Source organism: Eretmochelys imbricata, chromosome 18 (assembly GCF_965152235.1).
Source record: "Eretmochelys imbricata isolate rEreImb1 chromosome 18, rEreImb1.hap1, whole genome shotgun sequence".
In the NCBI taxonomy this organism is placed as follows: Eukaryota; Metazoa; Chordata; order Testudines; family Cheloniidae; genus Eretmochelys; species Eretmochelys imbricata.
The window spans coordinates 175,270-196,189 of record NC_135589.1 but is presented as its reverse complement, the minus strand read 5'-3'; the positions used below and the strand labels follow the sequence as shown (position 1 = coordinate 196,189).

General features: G+C 44.0%; 1 protein-coding gene across 22 annotated transcripts in view; it reads left to right on the top strand.

Annotated features, from left to right (window-relative positions):
* The window catches only part of EIF4G3 (eukaryotic translation initiation factor 4 gamma 3), a 449,900-nt gene extending 430,177 nt beyond the window's left edge, over positions 1 to 19,723 (top strand). For 19 of the 22 annotated variants that reach the window (XM_077837081.1, XM_077837076.1, XM_077837073.1 and 16 more), the window contains 3 exons: positions 11,888 to 11,969; positions 14,668 to 14,814; positions 19,071 to 19,723. In XM_077837081.1, coding sequence (XP_077693207.1) covers positions 11,888 to 11,969; positions 14,668 to 14,814; positions 19,071 to 19,252 — 411 coding nt within the window. In that variant the 3' untranslated portion in view covers positions 19,253 to 19,723. The remainder of the gene's footprint in view (positions 1 to 11,887; positions 11,970 to 14,667; positions 14,815 to 19,070) is intronic. The other 3 variants (XM_077837080.1, XM_077837079.1, XM_077837078.1) reach the window with 1 other exon arrangement.
* Positions 19,724 to 20,920: the final 1,197 nt, after the last annotated feature.

Below are 20,920 nucleotides of genomic sequence, written 5' to 3'. Positions count from 1 at the left end.
TTCCCAGCCAACAGGATCACCTCTATCTTTTGCCACCTCTTTGTTTTGCCCCCCTGCACTGCTCATCCCAGTCTGATATTGGTTCTCCAGGAATAATATAGCCAAGTGCTAGCCACTAGATCTAGTCACTGTCACAGAATAACTTCTCTGTTGCTTCATGGCTTCCAGTTGTGGTTAGTTGTTGATAGATGTTAAGGGTTAATATAATGAAGGGGTAAAATAATTAATTTACTGTATTTATTTAAAGTTTTTACCTTGTTTCCTGTTTGTTGTTTTGTTTGGTTTTTAATTGCTTTATTTTTTGGAGGTTTTTGTAAAAACTATAACTTTTAAAACAAAGAGAGAGAAAGCAGAAGTGAGGAGAGGCAGGGGAAGGAAGGTGAAGAGCAACCTGGGAAGGTAGGGAGACCTGAGCCAAGAGAGATTTGCTAGCAACCCGGCATGTGCATACCTTATTAAACTCTCTGGGGCTTAACAGTGAGGGGTTAAGGGAGTTTCCTAGCTTGTGGCTATCTGTCATGTTAGGTTGTGATTTATACAAAGGACACCTTGCTTACCTACCAGATTAATGGTCGGGGTCATCAGTGTAGTCAGGTGGTAATAGATGTTTGGCTGTGTGTGTGTGTTCCCTCTGTGTGACGCCCCAGCCCTGTGTAAACAGCTGACTCTGCAGACCTCAAGCAAACTGGCCAATGACCACAAAATCCATTAAGGAACGAAGACATCCAGCCAGGTTTATTGTCGACAAAGCACAGTACTAGTATCCTGCAGACACTACTGGACCACTAATACATGTATGTCCGTAACAGTGCACCAGCTCAGTAAATGGTGGGACTTTCTGTTCCTCCCTAGGCCAAACAAAAATACTCCCTCAGAGATACATCTTTATACCCTGATACAAACAAGTTAGTACTGTCCCTCTGACATAGTTACTGCCCCCTAACTTGGCTAGTTATCATCCATCACCTTGTATATGTTGGTTTGATCAAAACATTTCTGTTACGTACTGTCATCCTGACCTTATCTTTTAGGAGGGGTCAGTGTGTTCCTGTTATCCTTGGGGAATGTTTTTGTTCCATCCTCGATATCGGAATGTTCTGGTACTACTTGATATCGAGATGTGTTTGTGTGAGTACTCTGTGACTAGCAATTCTTCGGAATGTGTATTTTTGCAATATCAGTCCTGTTCTTGCCAGATTTTGTCAGCGGGTCCTGCCTCATACCAGGCCTCTGTTTCAAGGGCTTATGTCTCAGGCTCTCTTCCTACTACACCAGTCTCCAGGGAACCAAGCAGAAATGTTCATAACCACCACCAATTCATCTCTGGATAAGGCATATAGTATTTGTACAGTTGACCACTCTGCATTCTTCAGTTCACAAAGATTATTAAATTTCCATAAAGCATCCGCCCTATGGCCTGACATCTTAAGGACTTTCCCAATATACGCTTTGGAACAGTAAGATTCAGTACAGTTACAGCAGAAAATGGCCATTTCAATTTTATCTCCATCCTAAGCACAGGAGAGCAAGATATAGATATTGTTGTAAAATCAGCATTTGCCTAGAGATAAAGAATATAATTTGCAGGAAGAAAAGGTTAACTTCTTTAAAGTTCTCTTATTTTTTTGTCTGGATCCTTATTTTGAAGGCTAACCCATTATCTGATAATGGCCTGTTCAAATGTATAATTTTGTGAAAACATGTTTTCAATTATCAATGACATTTTAAACCTGGTATGCTATAACAGTTTATTTTCCAAGTATGGGGTGAAATTGGTTGGTTTTCTTCCTGACATTATCTGTGCCCCATTATGAGATTATTTGGCTTCCCATGCAACAGTGGAATTCTTTGCAAACAGTTACCCACTGGCAATGCATGTGCTCCGCTCTGTTCCAGTATTTTAGAACCAAGAGTATAAAAGCCTGCACCCACCCACTGTCTCTTCTCTAACTCTGGGCACATCCTTTAAACCAGATTTTAACCTCTATGTCTGAAATGATGCTAAACCAGATTTGTTCTATTGGTATAATAGGCATCATGGAAACTTGGTGGAATGACGATAATCAGTGAGACACAGTGATAGCAGGGAACAAAATATAGAGAAATGACAGAGTAGGTCATGCTGGTGCGGGAGTGGCACTATATGTGAAAGAAAGCAAGAGTCAAATATAGTAAAAAAATGAATCAAACTGTCCCATAGAATCTTTATGGCTAGAAATACCATGTTTGTATAATAAGAGTATACCAGTAGGAATATACTACCGACCACCTGACCAGGATGGTGATGGTGAACTGCTCAAGGAGATTAGAGATGCTGCAAAGGCAGAAAATGAAATAATAATCGGGGATTTCAGCTATCCTCATATTGACTGGATATATGTCACCTCAGGACGGAATGCAGAAATAAAATTTCTAGACACCATAAATGACTGCCTCTTGCAGCAGCTTGCCCTGGAACCCAGAAGGGGAGAGGCAATTTTTGATTTGGTCCAAAATGAAGCACAAGATCTGGTCCAAGAGGTAAAGATAGCTGAATCGCTCAGTAAAAGCAATCACAATATAGATTTAGCATCCTTGTAGGGGGAAATATGCCAAAGAAAACCACAACAGTAGTGTTTAATTTCAAATAGGGGAACTACACAAAAATGAAACTAGTTAAATGGAAATTAAAAGGAACAGTCAGAAGAGTGTAAAGCCTGCAAATTGCAAGGAGAGACTATTGAAAAAACATCATCACAGAGGCTCAAACTAAAGGTATACTCCCCTCCCCTGAATTCTACCATGGCTAAACAGCCAAGTGAAAGAGGTGGCTAGAGGCAAAAAGGCATTCTTTAAAAACTGGAAGTCAAATCCTAGTGAGGAAAATAGAAAGGAGCATGAACTCTGGCAGTCAAGTGTAAAAAGTATGATAAGACAGGTGGAGAAAGAACTTGAAGATAACTAACTTAGGATACATAAATGAACAGCAAAAAAATTAGTAAATCAGAAGCAGGAAACCTGCCAAACAGTCAGTGGGGGGTCACTGGATGATCAAGGTGCTAAAGGAGCACTCAAGACAAAGCCATTGCGGAGAAGCTAAATGAATTCTTAGCATTGGTCTTCACTGCAGAGGATGTGAGGGAGATCTCTACAGGTGAGCCATTCTTTTTAGGCGACAGATCTGAGGAGCTGTCCCTGATTTGAGGTGTCAGTAGAGGAGGTTTTGAAACAAAATGATGCATTAAAATTAAAATTGATACATTATTGATATAAGTCACCAGGACCAGATAGTATTCACCTAAGAATTCTGAAGGAATTCAAATGTGAAATTGCAGAACTACGAATTATGGTATGTAACCTATTGCTTAAATCAGCCTCTGTACCAGATGATTAGAGGGTAGCTAACGTAACACGTGTTCTTTAAAAAGGTTCCAGAGCCAATGCTGGCAATTACAGGCCGGTAAGTTCACTTCAGTACCAGGCAAATAGGTTGAAACTAAAAACAAAATTATAAGACACAGAGATGAACATAATATATTGGGGAAGAGTCAACACAGCTTTTGTAAAGGGAAATCATGTCTCACCAATCTGCTAGAATTCTTTGAGCATGTAGGCAAGGATGATCCAGTTAATAAGGTATAATTAGACTTTCAGAAAGCCTTTGACAAAGTGAGCAGCCTTGGGATAAGAGGGAAGGTCTACTCATAGATCAGTAACTAGTTAAAAGAAAGAAACCAAAGAATAGGAATAAATGGTCAGTTTTCACAATGGAAAGAGGTAAATAGCGGGATTCCCCAAAGATCTGTACTTGAACCTGTGCTTTTCAACATATTCATAAATGATCTGGAAAAAGGAGTAAACAGTGAGGTGGAAAAATATTTAGATGACATAAAATTACTCAAGATAGTTATGCCTAAGGCTGACTGCGAAGAGTTGCAAAGGGATCTCACCAAACTGGGTGACAAATGAAATTCAAAATAATGCACGCTGGAAAATATAATCCCAATTACATATACAAAGTGATGGGGTCTAAATCAGCTTTTACCACTCAAGAAAGAGATCTTGGAGTCGTCATAGGTAGTTCTCTGAAAACACCTGCTCATTGTATAGAGACAGTTAAAAAAACTAATAGAATGTTAGGAACCATTGGGAAAGGGATAAATAATAAAGCAGAAAATATCATAATGCCATTATATAAATCCATGGTATGCCCACACCTTGAATACTGGGTGCAGTTCTGGTCACCCCATCTCAAAAAAGATATATTAGAATTGGAAAAGGTGCAGAGAAGAGCAACGAAAATTATCAGGGCTATGAAACAGCTTCCATATGAGGAGAAATTAAAAGATTTGGGATGATTCAGCTAAGGGGGATATGATAGAGATGTATAAAATCGTGAATGGCATGGAGAAAGTGAATGGGGAAGTGATATTTACCCCTTCACATAACATAAGAACTTAGGGGTTCTTCTTTGAGTGCTTGCTCATGTCCATTCCAGCGTAGGTGTGTGTTCGCCCCAAGCACTGCTGCTGGAAAGCTTTCCCCTCAGTGGTATCTGTCTGGTTGGCTCTGGGTCCCCCTGACATCGCGCCTTCATGGCACCAGTATATAGGGCCCTGCTGACCCACCATCCCCTCAGTTCCTTCTTACCATCTGTGATGGTCACTGAAATGTTAACTTGTCCTTGTGTTCTTTGCAAGTACGCCTCTCAGTGGACTTTTTTGATTTCTTGTATATAGTTATTCACTAGTGGTTAAGTTTCGGTTCTAATTTTTAGTATTTCGGTTAGAGAACTTTGCTTAGTGAGGTTAACCCCTCCCCAGCATCAGGGCATGCCTCAGTCCCCGGGGTTTAAGCAGTAAGCGCCATGCCACAAGCCGATGCCTTGCAGTGATCCCCATTATAGCTGCCTTAAGGGTTTGGGGGAGTCCCACATGCAAGAGCACTGTAGAATTTTTAAAGGGTTCAGGCCCCGCACCCAGAAAGACAGGGATAAGAGACTGAAATTCTTCCTCATGGAGGCAGCACTCCATCCCCCCTCAGAGCCCGGCTACATCGACTCAGCTCTGAGCTCTTCTACCTTGGTGAGAAATGCTCTGGCTTCTCCGATGAAAAGGCAGCATAGTTTGGCCTCTCCGGCACCAAGAAAGGACTCCTCTTCAGTCCTGGGACTCTCGGAACTGTCAGTCACCTCTGGTGCAGAGGAAGTCTGCTCCTCCATGGGACTCTTGGCACCGCTCTCCATCAAGGGTGCCAAGAAAGAAGCAAAAGAAGACAGACTGGAGGCACTCCCCAACCCCAAGGTCCAGTTGCAGAGAGCCAGGTAGAGTGAGACACCATGCCACGCCACTCAGAAGTTAGCTGCCTGCATGGCACCGTTGACTCTGGCCTCAGATCTGTTGAGCCTGGCACTGTTGGACTCTCCACCAAGAGGGAGCCACCAGAGTACAGCCCTGGCACTACCATCCACGCCAGAGGCGTTTGAGACAGGGAGGGAGTTGCTATCACTCCCAGTACTGCCATCTCCCACTGTTCGGGAACTGTCATTGCTGGCACCAGAGGCAAGGGCAACCATGGCACCGAAGCCCCAAGTGCCATCAAAAGGGAAGCCTGCCATGATGGCACAGCACTGGTCTCCCCATTCCAGGTACCACTCTCCAGCCCCGGTTGGTTCCGTTCTGCCTTGGTCACCAAGAAGCAACTTCCTGAGTCAGACTTGAAGGCAGAGTCTTACACCTCCTGCAGGAGCTGACATCTCTCCAACCGGCTCTACCCAGCAGCTGACAAGAGCCAGGGTATCCTGCCAATGGCCTGGCCACCAGTACAGTGGCAAATTGCCTATGCAATGGCCTTTTTGAACTCCCAGGGCATTTCCACTAGTCCAAGGATCGCAGTCCAGGAGAGCATACTCCATTGTATTGGAATGTACAGCACCTCCAACACATCCTGCGGTGCAGGAATCATCTACTGGTATAGTAGTGATAATCAAGGTGGGCCATTGCCAGCAGTTAACGGGAATGTCTGGGGGGGGGGGGGAGGAGGGGAATAAACATGGGGAAATAGTTTTACTTTGCGTAATGACCCATCTACTCCCAGTCTCTATTCAAGCCTAAGTTAATTGTATCCAGTTTGCAATTAATTCCAATTCAGCAGTCTCTCGTTGGAGTCTGTTTTTGAAGTCTTTTTGTTGTAATATTGCGACCTTTAGGTCTGTAATCGAGTGACCAGAGAGATTGAAGTGTTCTTCAACTGGTTTATGAATGTTATAATTCTTGACATCTGATTTGTGTCCATTGATTCTTTTACGTAGAGACTGTCCAGTTTGACCAGTGTACATGGCAGAGGGGCATTGCTGGCACATGATGGCATATATCACATTGGTAGATGTGCAGGTGAACAAGCCTCTGATAGTGTGGCAGATGTGATTAGGCCCTATGATGGTGTCCCCTGAATAGATATGTGGACACAATTGGCAACGGGCTTTGTTGCAAGGATAGGTTCCTGCGTTAGTGGTTCTGTTGTGTGGTGTGTGGTTGCTGGTGAGTATTTGCTTCAGGTTGGGGGGCTGTCTGTAGGCAACGACTGGCCTGTCTCCCAAGATTTGTGAGAGTGATGGGTCATCCTTCAGGCTAGGTTGTAGATCCTTGATGATGCGTTGGAGAGGTTTTAGTTGGGGGCTGAAGGTGATGGCTAGTGGCGTTCTGTTGTTATCTTTGTTGGGTCTGTCCTGTAGTAGGTGACTTCTGGGTACTCTTCTGGCTCTGTCAGTTTGTTTCTTCACTTCAGCAGGTGGGTATTGTACTTGTAAGAATACTTGATAGAGATCTTGTAGGTGTTTGTCTCTGTCTGAGGGGTTGGAGCAAATGCGGTTGTATCATAGAGCTTGGCTGTAGACGATGGATCGTGTGGTGTGGTCTGGGTGAAAGCTGGAGGCATGTAGGTAGGAATAGCAGTCAGTAGGTTTCCTGTATAGGGTGGTGTTTATGTGACCATCGCTTATTAGCACTGTAATGTCCAGGAAGTGGATCTCTTGTGTGGACTGGTCTAGGCTGAGGTTGATGGTGGGATGGAAATTGTTGAAATCATGGTGGAATTCCTCAAGGGCTTCTTTTCCATGGGTCCAGATGATGAAGATGTCATCAATATAGCGCAAGTAGAGTAGGGGCGTTAGGGGACGAGAGCTGAGGAAGCGTTGTTCTAAGTCAGCCATAAAAATGTTGGCATACTGTGGGGCCATGCGGGTACCCATAGCAGTGCCGCTGATTTGAAATAGTCCCCAAATGTGAAATAGTTATGGGTGAGGACAAACCCCTCAGACAGAGACAAACACCTACAAGATCTCTATCAAGCATTCTTACAACTACAGTACCCACCTGCTGAAGTGAAGAAACAAATTGACAGAGCCAGAAGAGTACCCAGAAGTCACCTACTACAGGACAGACCCAACAAAGATAATAACAGAATGATACTAGCCATCACCTTCAGCCCCCAACTAAAACCTCTCCAACGCATCATCAAGGATCTACAACCTATCCTGAAGGACGACCCATCACTCTCACAAATCTTGGGAGACAGGCCAGTCGTTGCCTACAGACAGCCCCCCAACCTGAAGCAAATACTCACCAGCAACCACACAACAGAACCACTAACCCAGGAACCTATCCTTGCAACAAAGCCCGTTGCCAACTGTGTCCACATATCTATTCAGGGGACACCATCCTGCTGGTAATAGCTCATCTTAAGTGATCACTCTCCTTACAGTGTGTGTGATAACACCCATTTTTTCATGTTCTGTGTGTATATAAATCTTCTCACTGTATTTTCCACTGAATGCATCCGACGAAGTGAGCTGTAGCTCACGAAAGCTTATGCTCAAATAAATTGGTTAGTCTCTAAGGTGCCACAAGTCCTCCTGTTCTTTTTGCAAATACAGACTAACAAGGCTGCTACTCTGAAACTTATTTTCACTTTTCAGTCTTTCAAGATCACAGAAGATTTCCTCTGATTCATTGTGAATCGGGTACACTACCGGTTTACTATGCTCCCATTTGGCCTGTCAGCAGCCCCTCAGGTTTTCACGAAGTGCATGGCAATCGTTGCGGCCTTCTTGAGGAACCAAAGTACTCAGGTTTACCCTTACCTCAATGACTGGCTGATTAAAGGTAGAACCAAGGCCCAGGTGGAGGCAAATGTATGGTTAATACTGTCAACCTTCAAGAAGATAGGTCCGTTGATAAACATGTAGAAATTGACACTCTCACCAGTTCAAAGAATAGAATTTATAGGGGTAGTCCTTGACTCAGTCCAGGCCAGAGCCTTCCGGAGACCGGGTTCCAGGCCCTAGGCACGACCATAGAAAGCCTTAGAAACCACCCCATCCACCATGGCAAGAAACTGCGTAAAACTCCTGGGGCACATGGCCTCGTGCACTTACGTGGTGCAGCATACAAGATTACGACCTAGACCTCTCCAGACTTGGCTAGCATCAGTGTACCGGCAGGGCTAGAACTGCTTGGTCATGGTTCTCACACTTCTCCCTTTGTTAATTACCACTCTCCTTTGGTGGTTGGACCCGAGGACAGTATTTGTAAGTCTCCCATTCTTGAGACCACATCTATTAATTTCTTTTGTCACTGACGCATCTGGGCTGGTTTGGGGGGGCGCAGCTAGGTGTACTCAGAACTCGGGGCCTCTGATCCCAGGTAGAGCTCTCGCTACACATCAACACGGGGGAACTCAGAGTGGTGTGCCTTGCCTGCCAAACGTTCCAGCCCCACCTGGAAGGCAAATGTATGTCAGTATTTACAGACAACACGACAGCAATGTTCTGTATAAACAAACCGTGTCAAGTGTGCTCCTCTCACCTTTGCCAGGAAGCCGTTCGCCTGTGGGATTTCTATATAACCCACTCAGTCCACCTCAAAGCCTCCTATCTTCCATGCACAGAACAAGTTAGCAGATCATCTCAGCAGATCCTGCAGCTGTAATTTTCACTCCATGCATCTGAAGAAGTGTTTTTTTACACACAAAAGCTTATGCCCAAATAAATCTGTTAGTCTTTAAGGTGCCACCGGACTCCTTGTTGTTTTTGTGGATACAGACTAACACGGCTATCCCCTGATACTTTTCTCCAATTATGAGTGGTCCATTCACCCAGACATCGTGAAGGACATTCCACAGAGGCGAGGAGATCCCCAGATAGATTTGTTTGCAACAAGACACAACAGGAACTGTCTGCAGTTCCTGCTCCTTCCTGAATCACAGCCCAAGCTCACTCAAAGACATGTTTCTCCTCCCTTGGAAGGACCATCTCTTTTATGCATTTCCTCCCATTCCGCTCATACGCAATGTCCTGCTGAAAGTCAGAGAGGAAGAAACGAGCCTGATCCTGATAGCCCCGGCCTGCCCACGTCACCAGTGGTTTACCAGCCTTCTGGACCTCTCAGTGGAAACACCAACCAGCTTGCCTCTCTTTCCAGATCTGATCTCTGAGGACCACAGCCGTTTACATCATCCAAACCTCGAGTCCCTTCATCTCACGGCCTGGAAGCTCCATGGCTGAACTCCTTGGAGCTAGCATGATCCGGACTGGTTCGAGAGATCCTTTTAGGGATCAGGAAACCATTCACTAGAGCTGTGTACCTGGCAAAGCAGGAAAGGTTCTCTATCTGGTCAGCACAGAAAGGTGTTTCACCCACGCAGTCATCAGTGCCATTCATTCTGAATTACTTACTACACCTGAAGCAGCCAGGGCTATCGCTGTCATCGATTAGAGTCCACCTGGCTGCAATTTCGGCATTTCACCCTTGGGTAAATGGCTGGTCCATCTTTGCAAACTTGATCTGAAGTAATTTCCTCAAAGGCCTGGACAGACAGTACCCCTAAGTGTGACAACCACTCCCACCCTGGGATCTCAACCTGGTATTGTTGAGGCTCATGAGTCCCCCATTTGAGCCATTGGCAACATATTCTCTCCTCTACTTGTCCTGGAAGGTGGCCTTTCTGGTGGCCATTACTGCCGTTAGAGGAGGGTCTTGGAGATTAGGGTTCTTACTTCGGAACCTCCTTACATGGTATTCTTCAAGGACAAGGTCTAGCTACACCCTCACCCAGCCTTCCTACTGAAGGTGGTTTCACAATTCCATAGTAACCTGGACATATTCCTTCCTGTCTTCTATCCAAAACCACATGCCAATAGCCAGGAGCAGAGATTTCACTCACTAGATGTCAGACATGTGCTTGCCTTCTACATAGAAGGACTAAATCGTTCCGGAAAACTACACAACTCTTTGTGGTGATGGTAGACAGGATGAAAGGTCTTCCAGTCTCAGCCCAGAGAATTTCATCGTGGATCACTTCTTGTATCTGCACATGCTACGACTTAGCGGAGATCCCTGCTCCGTCCCTGATGGCACATTCCACAAGGGCACAAGCATCTTCAGCTGCATTCCTGGCAGAGCTTCCAATCCAGGACATCTGTAGAGCAGGAACATGGTCTTGGCCCACACTTTTGCATCACGCTGTGCCATCACTAGGCAGGCCAGAGACAATTCTGGATTTGGCAGAGCGGTGCTACAATCTGCTTGTCAATGAACTCTGAACCCTCCTGCTACACCTGCATTGGAATGGACATGAGCAAGCACTTGAAAAAATGCTAACCTTCCGTAAAGTGTTGTTCATGTCCATTCCAAACCCCCACTCTCACCCCCACCCCTCTGTTGGAGATAGACGGCAAGGAGGAACAGAGAGGGTGGCAGATCCCTGTATCTCGCGCTATGAGGGCACGACTCCAGGGGGCACCAGAACCAACCTAATGAATACCACTGAGGGAAAACTTTCTGGCGGCGGTGCTTGGGGCAAGCACACACCTACATTGAATGGACATGAGCAACACATCTTGAAGAACAAGTTACAGGTTAGTAACTGATTTTTATTCAATTAAATTAATAGACAGCAGATTTAAAACAAATAAAAGGAAGTTCTTATCACAATGGAATGTCAACATGTGGGACTGATTGCCGTGGGATATTGTGAAGGCCAAAAGTATACCTGGGTTCAAAAAAGAATTAGATAAGTACATGGAGGGTTGGTCCATCAATAGCTATTAACTGTGATGATCAGGGAATGCAACCCCATGCTCTGGGTGTCTCTAAACCTCCAAATGCCAGAAGCTGGGACTGAATGACAGAGGATGGATCACTCAGATTTGCCTTGTTCAGTTCATTCCCTCATCTGGCACTGGCCCCTGTCACTGGCCATTGGTCTGACCCAGTATGGCTGTTCTTATCTTGATGTATGCTTGCAACTAAACATAGTTCAGTTTAGTTTCACCTCTCTGTTGTTAACACAGTTTGTCAGAAACAGGTCATTTCTCTACTGCTGTAGAGTCAGCATGGTCCGGAGGAGAGATCACAAGACTGAAAGTCTGGGAACATCTCTGTTCTGGTTCTGGTCCTGGCTTTGCCATCAGCTCTCTTGTAGATTTGGGCAAGTCATTTAACCACTCTGTCAGTTTCCAATCTGTATGATGAGGATAAGACTCACCTTACAGAGATATTGTGTAGCATGATTAATTAAAATTGTACATCATTTTGGAAATGTAAAATGTTGTATAAATGCCAAGTATTATTTCAGAATGTTTCTCTAGCTAAATGAATAGTGAACATGTGTAGTTAGATAGATTGTAGTGTTGATTACAGGAGATATATTGGCAAACATTAACACAGCTGAGTTATTTTCGAGAAGTTTAGTGGGGAAGATAAATTTTTACACAAGGGATTAATTGGAGTCCTACTGTAGCAGCTTTCACTGAACTTGCACTTAGTGCCAAATGCAGCAGTGGATTTTGGAAACAGTTTCTTTTGTACATTAGAGTGCTTTTAACTGGTCCATTTACTCTTGATTTCAGGCTAATCTAGATGAAAGCCAGATGAGTTCACCTACATTCCTTAGAGCTTTAATGACAGCAGTTTGTAAAGCGGCCATTACAGGTGAGTAACTTTCAAGATAAGGCTGTACAAAACCATCAAATATGAAAGTAATAAATTTACAGATTACTTGGATTTTAACCACTTATTTTTCTGTTTGAGGCTGGCTAATCTTTGATACAAACTGTGCGTCAAGATTTTTTTCTCCCAGATTGTAGAGTTTTAGTGCTGAAGAAAGTGAAGACAGAGACTGACACCACTGTCAAGAGCCAGTCATAGTGCAGGAGAGGTGTGCCAGCTGCCCCTTCCACACATAGGTCTGCCAGTGCCCTTCAATTCTTTACCTGCAGCATCTTGGTCCCCCTTGAGTGGGGACTTACGCCTCTGTTGAATTATGCCTGATTGCTGATTTTCCAATGTAGATGAAAATCCACTAGATGCTATTCTGAAATAGGTTCTGTTTGTGTGTTTGTTTTTTTGGTACTCTAAATAAAAAATTGGACTTAAAATCTTTGCAGAGGTCCCCAGCGTCCATGGAACATGGAGAGTGCAGCATTTCACTTTCAAAGTCTGATACTAGAGAAAAATAAATTTATGTGGCTTAAATACTGCTGTTATTTTCCTCTAAGATAACAGGAATCATGAGAATGTGCTAACAAAGCAGCAACTAATTTACAGGTATCTGGATTGAACTGTCTGTGAGGTTTCAGCCTTTTAAAAATTATTCTTTCAAGTGTTTTCTCTTGGGATGGGTGTAATTGAATTTCATCTCACTGTTGCATGGATTTCAGAGAGGACAAAATCAAGGGAGAGTTCTTTTTTCTCTGAGAGTATAATCTTCTTGATGCCACCTACTGTTAAAATCTAGATGGTGCAGGATTTCATCATTAATATTTAGGGGTTTCCTGATACATCCTTGCTCTGTGAATATCAGTAATGTCTTGTTCTGGTTTTGTTTTGTATCATAGAATATCAGGGTTGGAAGGGACCTCAGGAGATCATCTAGTCCAACCCCCTGCTCAAAGCAGGACCAATCCCCAACTTTTGCCCCAGATCCCTAAATGGCCCCCTCAAGGATTGAACTCACAACCCTGGGGTATCCCTCCCCCCTATCATCTCTATCTAGGTTTTTTCATTTTTGCTCAGACTTTTTCTTTCATGCTCTTTTGAGTATATGCTGGCTAAAAGCTGCTGAATATTTTTCTATAGATAACTCTTCCTGTGGGGGTGTACATTTTTGTGGACTTCTAGCAGGGCTTGATATACTTTGGTTTTCTTATTTGTGATTTAGTGTTCTATTCCTGTTTGTCTTTTGAAAGAAAAACATCCTTGTAATTATTTTCAAATCTCAGGAAAAAAAGAAGAATGTCAACCTCTCTTTGTGCGTAGATATTCAAGTATTCAAGTGCATGTGCTTACATGAAGGCTGGATAGAGACCTCAACTTGGTCTCTCTTTCACCTGTCCATGAAGACAGCATTTCTAATTGTCATCACCTCAGCTAGGCACATAGGAGAAATAGCAGCCCTGTCGGTCTTTTTTAAAGACAAAGTAATTCTGAGGCTGCCTCCCACCTTTCCTCCTAAAGTTACCTCTGCTTTCCATATGAATCAACAGATCCATCTTCCTTTTTTTCCCCAAAACCACATCGTGGTAACAGGGAGGTAATTCTGCACATGCTAGACGTTAGAAGCATTCTACTTGGACAGGACTAAGGACTTCAGGATGTTCTCTAAACTTTTCCTCTCGCTCATGGAAAGATCAAAGGCTCCGTGATATGGGCTTAAAGACTATCCAAATGGGTCTCTGGTTGCATTAATCACTGTTATCAAGGGTGCAATCTTTGTATGCACTCCACAAGGTCAATTTCTAACTTGGTCACATTTTTTAAAGATGTCCCTATTGCAGAAATCTGCAGAGCAGCACTTTGGGCTTCTGTCCACATTTTCACAGAACATTATGTGATCACTGGAGATTCAACCTTTGATGCCATCTTCAGCTCCACAGTACTCTCTGTAGTAACAGAGTCTACTTTGAAGCCCCAGCCCTCCATGGAGAATATTATTTTGAAGTCATCTGTAGTGGAGCACCCAGAGGGACACCACTTGAAGAAGAGGAGGAAGTTACCTTGTGCAGTAACACGATGGTTCTTCAAGGTGTGTGTTCTAGTGGGTGCTCGACAACCCGCCTTCCTCTCCTCTACTTTCGGAGTTCTCTATAAGGGGCTCTGCGGTAGAGAAGGAACTGAGGGGGGGTCACCCACACAGTGCTAGATAGCCTCCAGGCAGACCATGATGGGGGGAGAGCACATGTGCAGGCTGAACAGACACTGCTACCTAAAATCGCTGATTAGAGATGCTGGGACACAAATACACGTAGAGTGGAGCACCCATGGGGACACACATCTCGAAGAACCATTGTTACCGCACAAGGTGAGTAACTTTCTCTTCCTATTATAGAAATAGCCAGTTCAATATGAGTGCAATTTTGCATGTGCATACATGAAGGCTGGGTAGAGAGGCCTGGCTGAAAATGTGGTCCAGAGTCTCTGAAAGTGTTCATTGGAATTGGGGAGTGAGAAGCAGATATGTTCCTATCATAGAAATAGCCAATACTCTTTTGTGTCCCATCTGTTTCAGTCCTCTTCCCGTTTCTGACTAACCTGAGTTTGTTATTTCTATTTCTATAAATAAATATGATGAAAAACCTGCCCCTGGCTTCAGATCCACCAAAAGTAACCCTGATTCTTCTTTTCTCTCCAGCGGATTCTTCTAGTTTCCGTGTGGACACTGCTGTTATCAAGCAGAGAGTGCCGATCTTACTCAAGTACCTAGACTCAGATACAGAGAAGGAACTACAAGCACTTTATGCACTACAAGCATCAATAGTAAAACTTGATCAGCCTCCTAGTAAGTGTTTTTTTGTGTTTGGGATTTGAAAAATGACTATATGGCATTGAAGGAAAGATCCAGGTGGAGGATTAGACTTGGGTCTTAGATAGAGTCTGGTAGATTGTGCTCTTCCTGAAGGTGGAACAGACTGGTTAGGTGGGTGCCAAGGGGCTGAAGGCAAACTACTATTATAGCATCCAATTATACAGTGCATGGCTTTAGAATCATAGAATATTAGGGTTGGAAGGGAACTCAGGAGATCATCCAGTCCAATCCCCTGCTCAAAGCAGGACCAATCCCCAACTAAATCATCATAGACCAATACTCTTCCCCACCCTCCTGGCTGAAGGTGAGCTCCTCTATTGGCTGCCACCATAAGCAGTCGAGAAGGAAATGCCCATAATGTGGAGAGAGGAAAAAAAAATGTTTTATCCTCTGCTGCATTTAGTACCAATCGCTCTACTTACATTTCAGGGCAACTGCACCTGCACACCCGCACCATGAGCCCTTGAGGGCATCTGCTCTAGGCTCTTGGGTCTTCAGCCATCACCTCTCTTGGTTAGAGACCCAGGTTTCTCTCCCTCCTGACAGAAGTTTTTGCAGGCTGTACAGTTCCCTGTCTACACTGTGATATCCCCAGCAAGCCAGGCTGCGTAAACAGGCCAACGTCTGCGCTTTGCTTTCTCCCCAAAGGCTGTGAACAGTTGTAATTGCCAGAAGTCCCAAGCTACCACACAGCCCTTTCTAAGCAAGTACATTTATTCTTAAGACTAAAGCATTACAGAGAAAACTTATTAAAAACCATAAAAGAATCTACATGCATGACAATAAGCCTACCAGACTCCAACACACCTCAGCTCCAACCCGGACTCTGGTGGAAGTCAGTCCTTCAAACCCACCATGGGGATTTTCTGTGATTACAAGTTCATAACAAACAGTTTTGGCGTTTGATCTTGAGACTCTGGGAACATGTAATCAGCAGACAATGGTCTCCTCAAGGCATAACTTCCAAAGGCTGGCTTTTTGCATAGACGGGGTGGGGAATTTGCATTCACCTCCCACTAGAGATTCCCCCAAGCAAATCACTTGACCCTGTTTGTCCCCAAAGTCCATTCTTGTCTGGCACGTTGTTCAGTACAGTCGTTTGAAGTTCATAATACTTGCCAGGGTTCACATCACATTTCCTCCCTAGAGAGATTACATACAATCCTGGCCCACAATCATAGATAACCTTTCCATTTAATGCAATGGACTCCAAAGATACTTAAATCATAGAGTCATAGAATATCAGGGTTGGAAGGGACCTCAGGAGGTCATCTAGTCCAACCCCCTGCTCAAAGCAGGACCAATCCCCAACTCAGTCATTCCAGTCAGGACTTTGTCAAGCCTGACCTTAAAAACTTCTAAGGAAGGAGACTCCACCACCTCCCTAGGTAACGCATTCCAGTGTTTCACCACCCTCCTAGTGAAAAAGTTTTTCCTAATATCCAACCTAAACTTCCCCCACTGCAACTTGAGACCATTAGTCCTCGTTCTGTCATCTGCTACCACTGAGAACAGTCTAGATCCATCCTCTTTGGAACCCCCTTTCAGGTAGTTGAAAGCAGCTATCAAATCCCCCTCATTCTTCTCTTCCGCAGACTAAACAATCCCAGTTCCCTCAGCCTCTCCTCATAAGTCATGTGTTCCAGACCCCTAATCATTTTTGTTGCCCTCCGCTGGACTCTTTCCAATTTTTCCACATCCTTCTTGTAGTGTGAGGCCCAAAACTGGACACAGTACTCCAGATGAGGCCTCACCAATGTCGAATAGAGGTGAACGATCACGTCCCTCGATCTGCTGGCAATGCCTCTACTTATACATCCCAAAATGCCGTTGGCCTTCTTGGCAACAAGGGCACACTGTTGACTCATATCCAGCTTCTCGTCCACTGTAACCCCAGGTCCTTTTCTGCAGAACTGCTGCCGAGCCATTCGGTCCCTAGTCTGTAGCGGTGCATGGGAGTCTTCCATCCTAAGTACAGGACTCTGCACTTCTCCTTGCTGAACCTCATCAGATTTCTTTTGGCCCAATCCTCCAATTTTTCTAGGGCCCTCTGTATCCTATCCCTAACCTCCAGCATATCTACCTCTCCTCCCAGTTTGGTGTCATCTGCAAACTTGCTGAGAGTGCAATCCACACCATCCTCCAAATCATTTATGAAGATATTGAACAAAATCGGCCCCAGGACCGACCCTTGGGGCACTTCACTTGATACCAGCTGCCAACTAGACATGGAGCCATTGATCACTACCCATTGAGCCCGACAATCTAGCCAACTTTCTATCCACCTTATAGTCCATTCATCCAGCCCATACTTCTTTAACTTGCTGGCAAGAATACTGTGGGAGACCGTGTCAAAAGCTTTGCTAAAGTCAAGGAACAACACGTCCACTGCTTTCCCCTCTTCCGCAAAGCCAGTTATCTCGTCATAGAAGGCAATTAGATTAGTCAGGCATGACTTGCCCTTGGTGAATCCATGCTGACTGTTCCTGATCACTTTCCTCTCCTCTAAGTGCTTCAGAATCGATTCCTTGAGGACCTGCTCCATGATTTTTCCAGAGACTGAGGTGAGGCTGACTGGCCTGTAGTTCCCTGGATCCTCCTCCTTCCCTTTTTTAAAGATGGGCACTACATTAGCCTTTTTCCAGTCCTCCGGGACTTCCCCCAATGGCCATGAGTTTTCAAAGATAATGGCCAATGGCTCTGCAATCACATCCGCCAACTCCATTAGCACTCTCGGATGCAGTGCATCCGGCCTCTTGACTTGTGCTTGTCCAGCTTTTCTAAATAGTCCCGAACCACTTCTTTCTCCACAGAGGGCTGGTCACCTCCTCCCCATGCTGTGCTGCCCAGTGCAGCAGTCTGGGAGCTGACCTTGTTCGTGAAGACAGAGGCAAAAAAAGCATTGAGTACATTAGCTTTTTCCACATCCTCTGTCAATAGGTTGCCTCCCTCATTCAGTAAGGGTCCCACACTTTCCTTGACTTTCTTCTTGTTGCTAACATACCTGAAGAAACCCTTCTTGTTATTCTTAACGTCTCTTGCTAGCTGCAACTTCAGGTGTGATTTGGCTTTCCTGATTTCACTCCTGCATGCCCGAGCAATATTTTTATACTCTTCCCTGGTCATTTGTCCAATCTTCCACTTCTTGTAAGCTTCCTTTTTGTGTTTAAGATCAGCAAGGATTTCACTGTTAAGCCAAGCTGGTCGCCTGCCATATTTACTATTCTTTCTACACATCAGGATGGTTCTTTCTACACATTGGGATGTAACCTCAATAAGGATTCTTTAAAATACATTCAGCTCTCCTGGACTCCTTTCCCCCTCATGTTATTCTCCCAGGGGATCCTGCCCATCAGTTCCCTGAGGGAGTCAAAGTCTGCTTTTCTGATGTCCAGGATCCGTATTCTGCTGCTCTCCTTTCTTCCCTGCATCAGGATCCTGAACTCAACCATCTCATGGTCACTGCCTCCCAGGTTCCCATCCACTTTTGCTTCCCCTACTAATTCTTCCCGGTTTGTGAGCAGCAGGTCAAGAAGAGCTCTGTCCCTAGTTGGTTCCTCCAGCACTTGCACCAGGAAATTGTCCCCTTCACTTTCCAAAAACTTCCTGGGTTGTCTGTGCACCGCTGTATTGCTCTCCCAGCAGATATCAGGGTGATTGAAGTCTCCCATAAGAACCAGAGCCTGCGATCCAGTAACTTCCGTTAGTTGCTGGAAGAAAGCCTTGTCCACCTCATCCCGCTGATCCGGTGGTCTCTAGCAGACTCCCACCACGACATCACCCTTGTTGCTCACGCTTCTAAACTTAATCCCAAAAGGTTTTTCCAGGATACTGTAAGAAATCATCGTATCTGTAACTTAGATGCTGTCCTAATTTCTAAACTAGTGAAACTAGGTAGCTCAGAATGGCCACTGTAGATTCTGTTCCATGGCCACTTGCTGGTATATGCGCACACGCTGCTGCCTTTCCAGCCCTCTCTTTAACATATGACAGCATGTTTTGTAGCATCAGAGGAAACTTTACTTTAGCAAGTGTGTATTTAACCTTCATATCCTGCATAATCAAGGCACAACCACTATTAACAGCAGTTCCCGCTACTTGCTTTTCCACTTCTCACTGTAATAAAGTCCACTTTTATTCAGGTTTTAAACAGATAATCTCTAATCATTTCTGTATTTCCTTGTCTACCAACTACTGTACATTACTAAACAGATGTTTCCCCCTTGCAGATCTGTTGCGGATGTTTTTTGATTGCCTGTATGACGAGGAGGTGATATCGGAGGATGCCTTTTACAAATGGGAAAGCAGCAAGGACCCAGGAGAGCAGAATGGGAAAGGAGTAGCACTGAAATCAGTCACAGCATTCTTCACATGGCTACGGGAGGCTGAAGAGGAATCAGAGGATAATTAAAACTTAAAATACAGAAAACAAAACAAAAAAAAGAACAATTTAAGTATTTTTTTAAAAAGTTTCACGTCTTCGCCAATCACAGTGCAGCAAGGCCAATTCTCGCGCATAACCCCCTCCGTCCCCCACATATGCACGAGTGGGAGAGGAAAAAAAATAGATAAACATAAAGGTGATCATGGAGGAAAAAGGTACCTGGGAAAAAAAAGTAAACGTCAAACCTGAGGGCGGGAGCACTAAACCAAAATACATGTATTATTTATAGAAAATATTTTCTGTTTTAATCATTTTTTGTTTTCTTTTTAAACAAGGACTCATACTTTAAAAAACAGATCTGTTTAGCAAAAAAAAAGTTGAAAACTTTAATTTATTATTTTAAGGACTGCAAATGCCAGTGTAATTTTTAAATTTGCAGTTTCTGTAAACAAATTGTATGATAGAAAAAAGCAGAGAAATAAATTTCCCTCCCCTTCAGCTGCACCTCAGTTTTGTTTCAAAGCATGGTAGATAGTCAAAACTTTCAACAGGGTTTGGGGTAAGCTACATGAGGGAGAGATTTTTTTTTTTTTTAATTGTCAGATTTTTCTGCCTACCTCTCAGCTTGCTTCAGAGATTAAAAAGAAAATAGTAATCAAAACACACATAAACTTGGAACAGAAGGAAATGCATTTGGGAAAAACGCTATGGACCAGAGTGCTCCAGAAAAAAGTCATTCAAAACAAAGTGCTACCCCGGGGGAAAAAAAGTACTAGTGATACTTTCAAAACCTTTAGAACGACTTTAAGGCTTGTAAATACATAGAACAAATATTTAAAAAGAGAAAGAAAATGACTCAATAGTATTTCTTTTCACTTTGAAAATATAAAGAACAAAAATAAAGACAAACATTGCAAGTTTAAAAGAAAGTAAAGCGATTTCTCCTTTAGACAGCTGTTGAATGCACCACCATCTCTGAGTGGTGCTGTCTTCCTTCTCAATGTGTAGATTCTGGATCCAAATTTATGTTTATATAGTGTGTGTGTATGTGTGTCCACACCAAAGAAGAGAGGTGTAGGCCACTGTGGTAAATATGGGGCTGCTGCTTGGGAGACCCTTTTTGCAGAGTGAACTTAAAGGTTGAGGAGCTAGCTGTGTCACTGTACAAGCTAGGTTCATCCAATTTCAAATACTTCTCCTCTAGGCTGGGAGATGACCTGTGGGCCAATAAAATAACTGACCCCCGTTTAGTTTTGCAGCTGTTGGACTACAGTGTGTCTTGTGACTCAAGAACACTGCATTGTTATGGTGGTAGCTCTATCAACAGGTTGCAGCCTTGGAACCAGATAACCAACATCTCTTCTCAAAGGCTTGTACATCCATTGTCACCCAGCCATCACTGCTGTTCTTTGTGTCTGTCAGTTGCCTTGCTGTGCTTAAGGAACCCAAAATCCCCAGAAGTAAAAAACAAAAGGAAGAAAACAAACTACAACATTAAGCAAAAGAGTTGAAACAAGTGCTGCAAGTGACACAATGCTTTTCCCAGCTCTGCCCAATCCCTACTGGTGTATGAAGTCTGAGTGCAGCCTGGGCACTGGCTTCTCTGGCACAAATAGGTGTACGTACTATCTCTGTGTCCAAAGATGACTCAAGCATGCTCTTCTTCACAGGGCTGGTACTATACAAAGTACACTT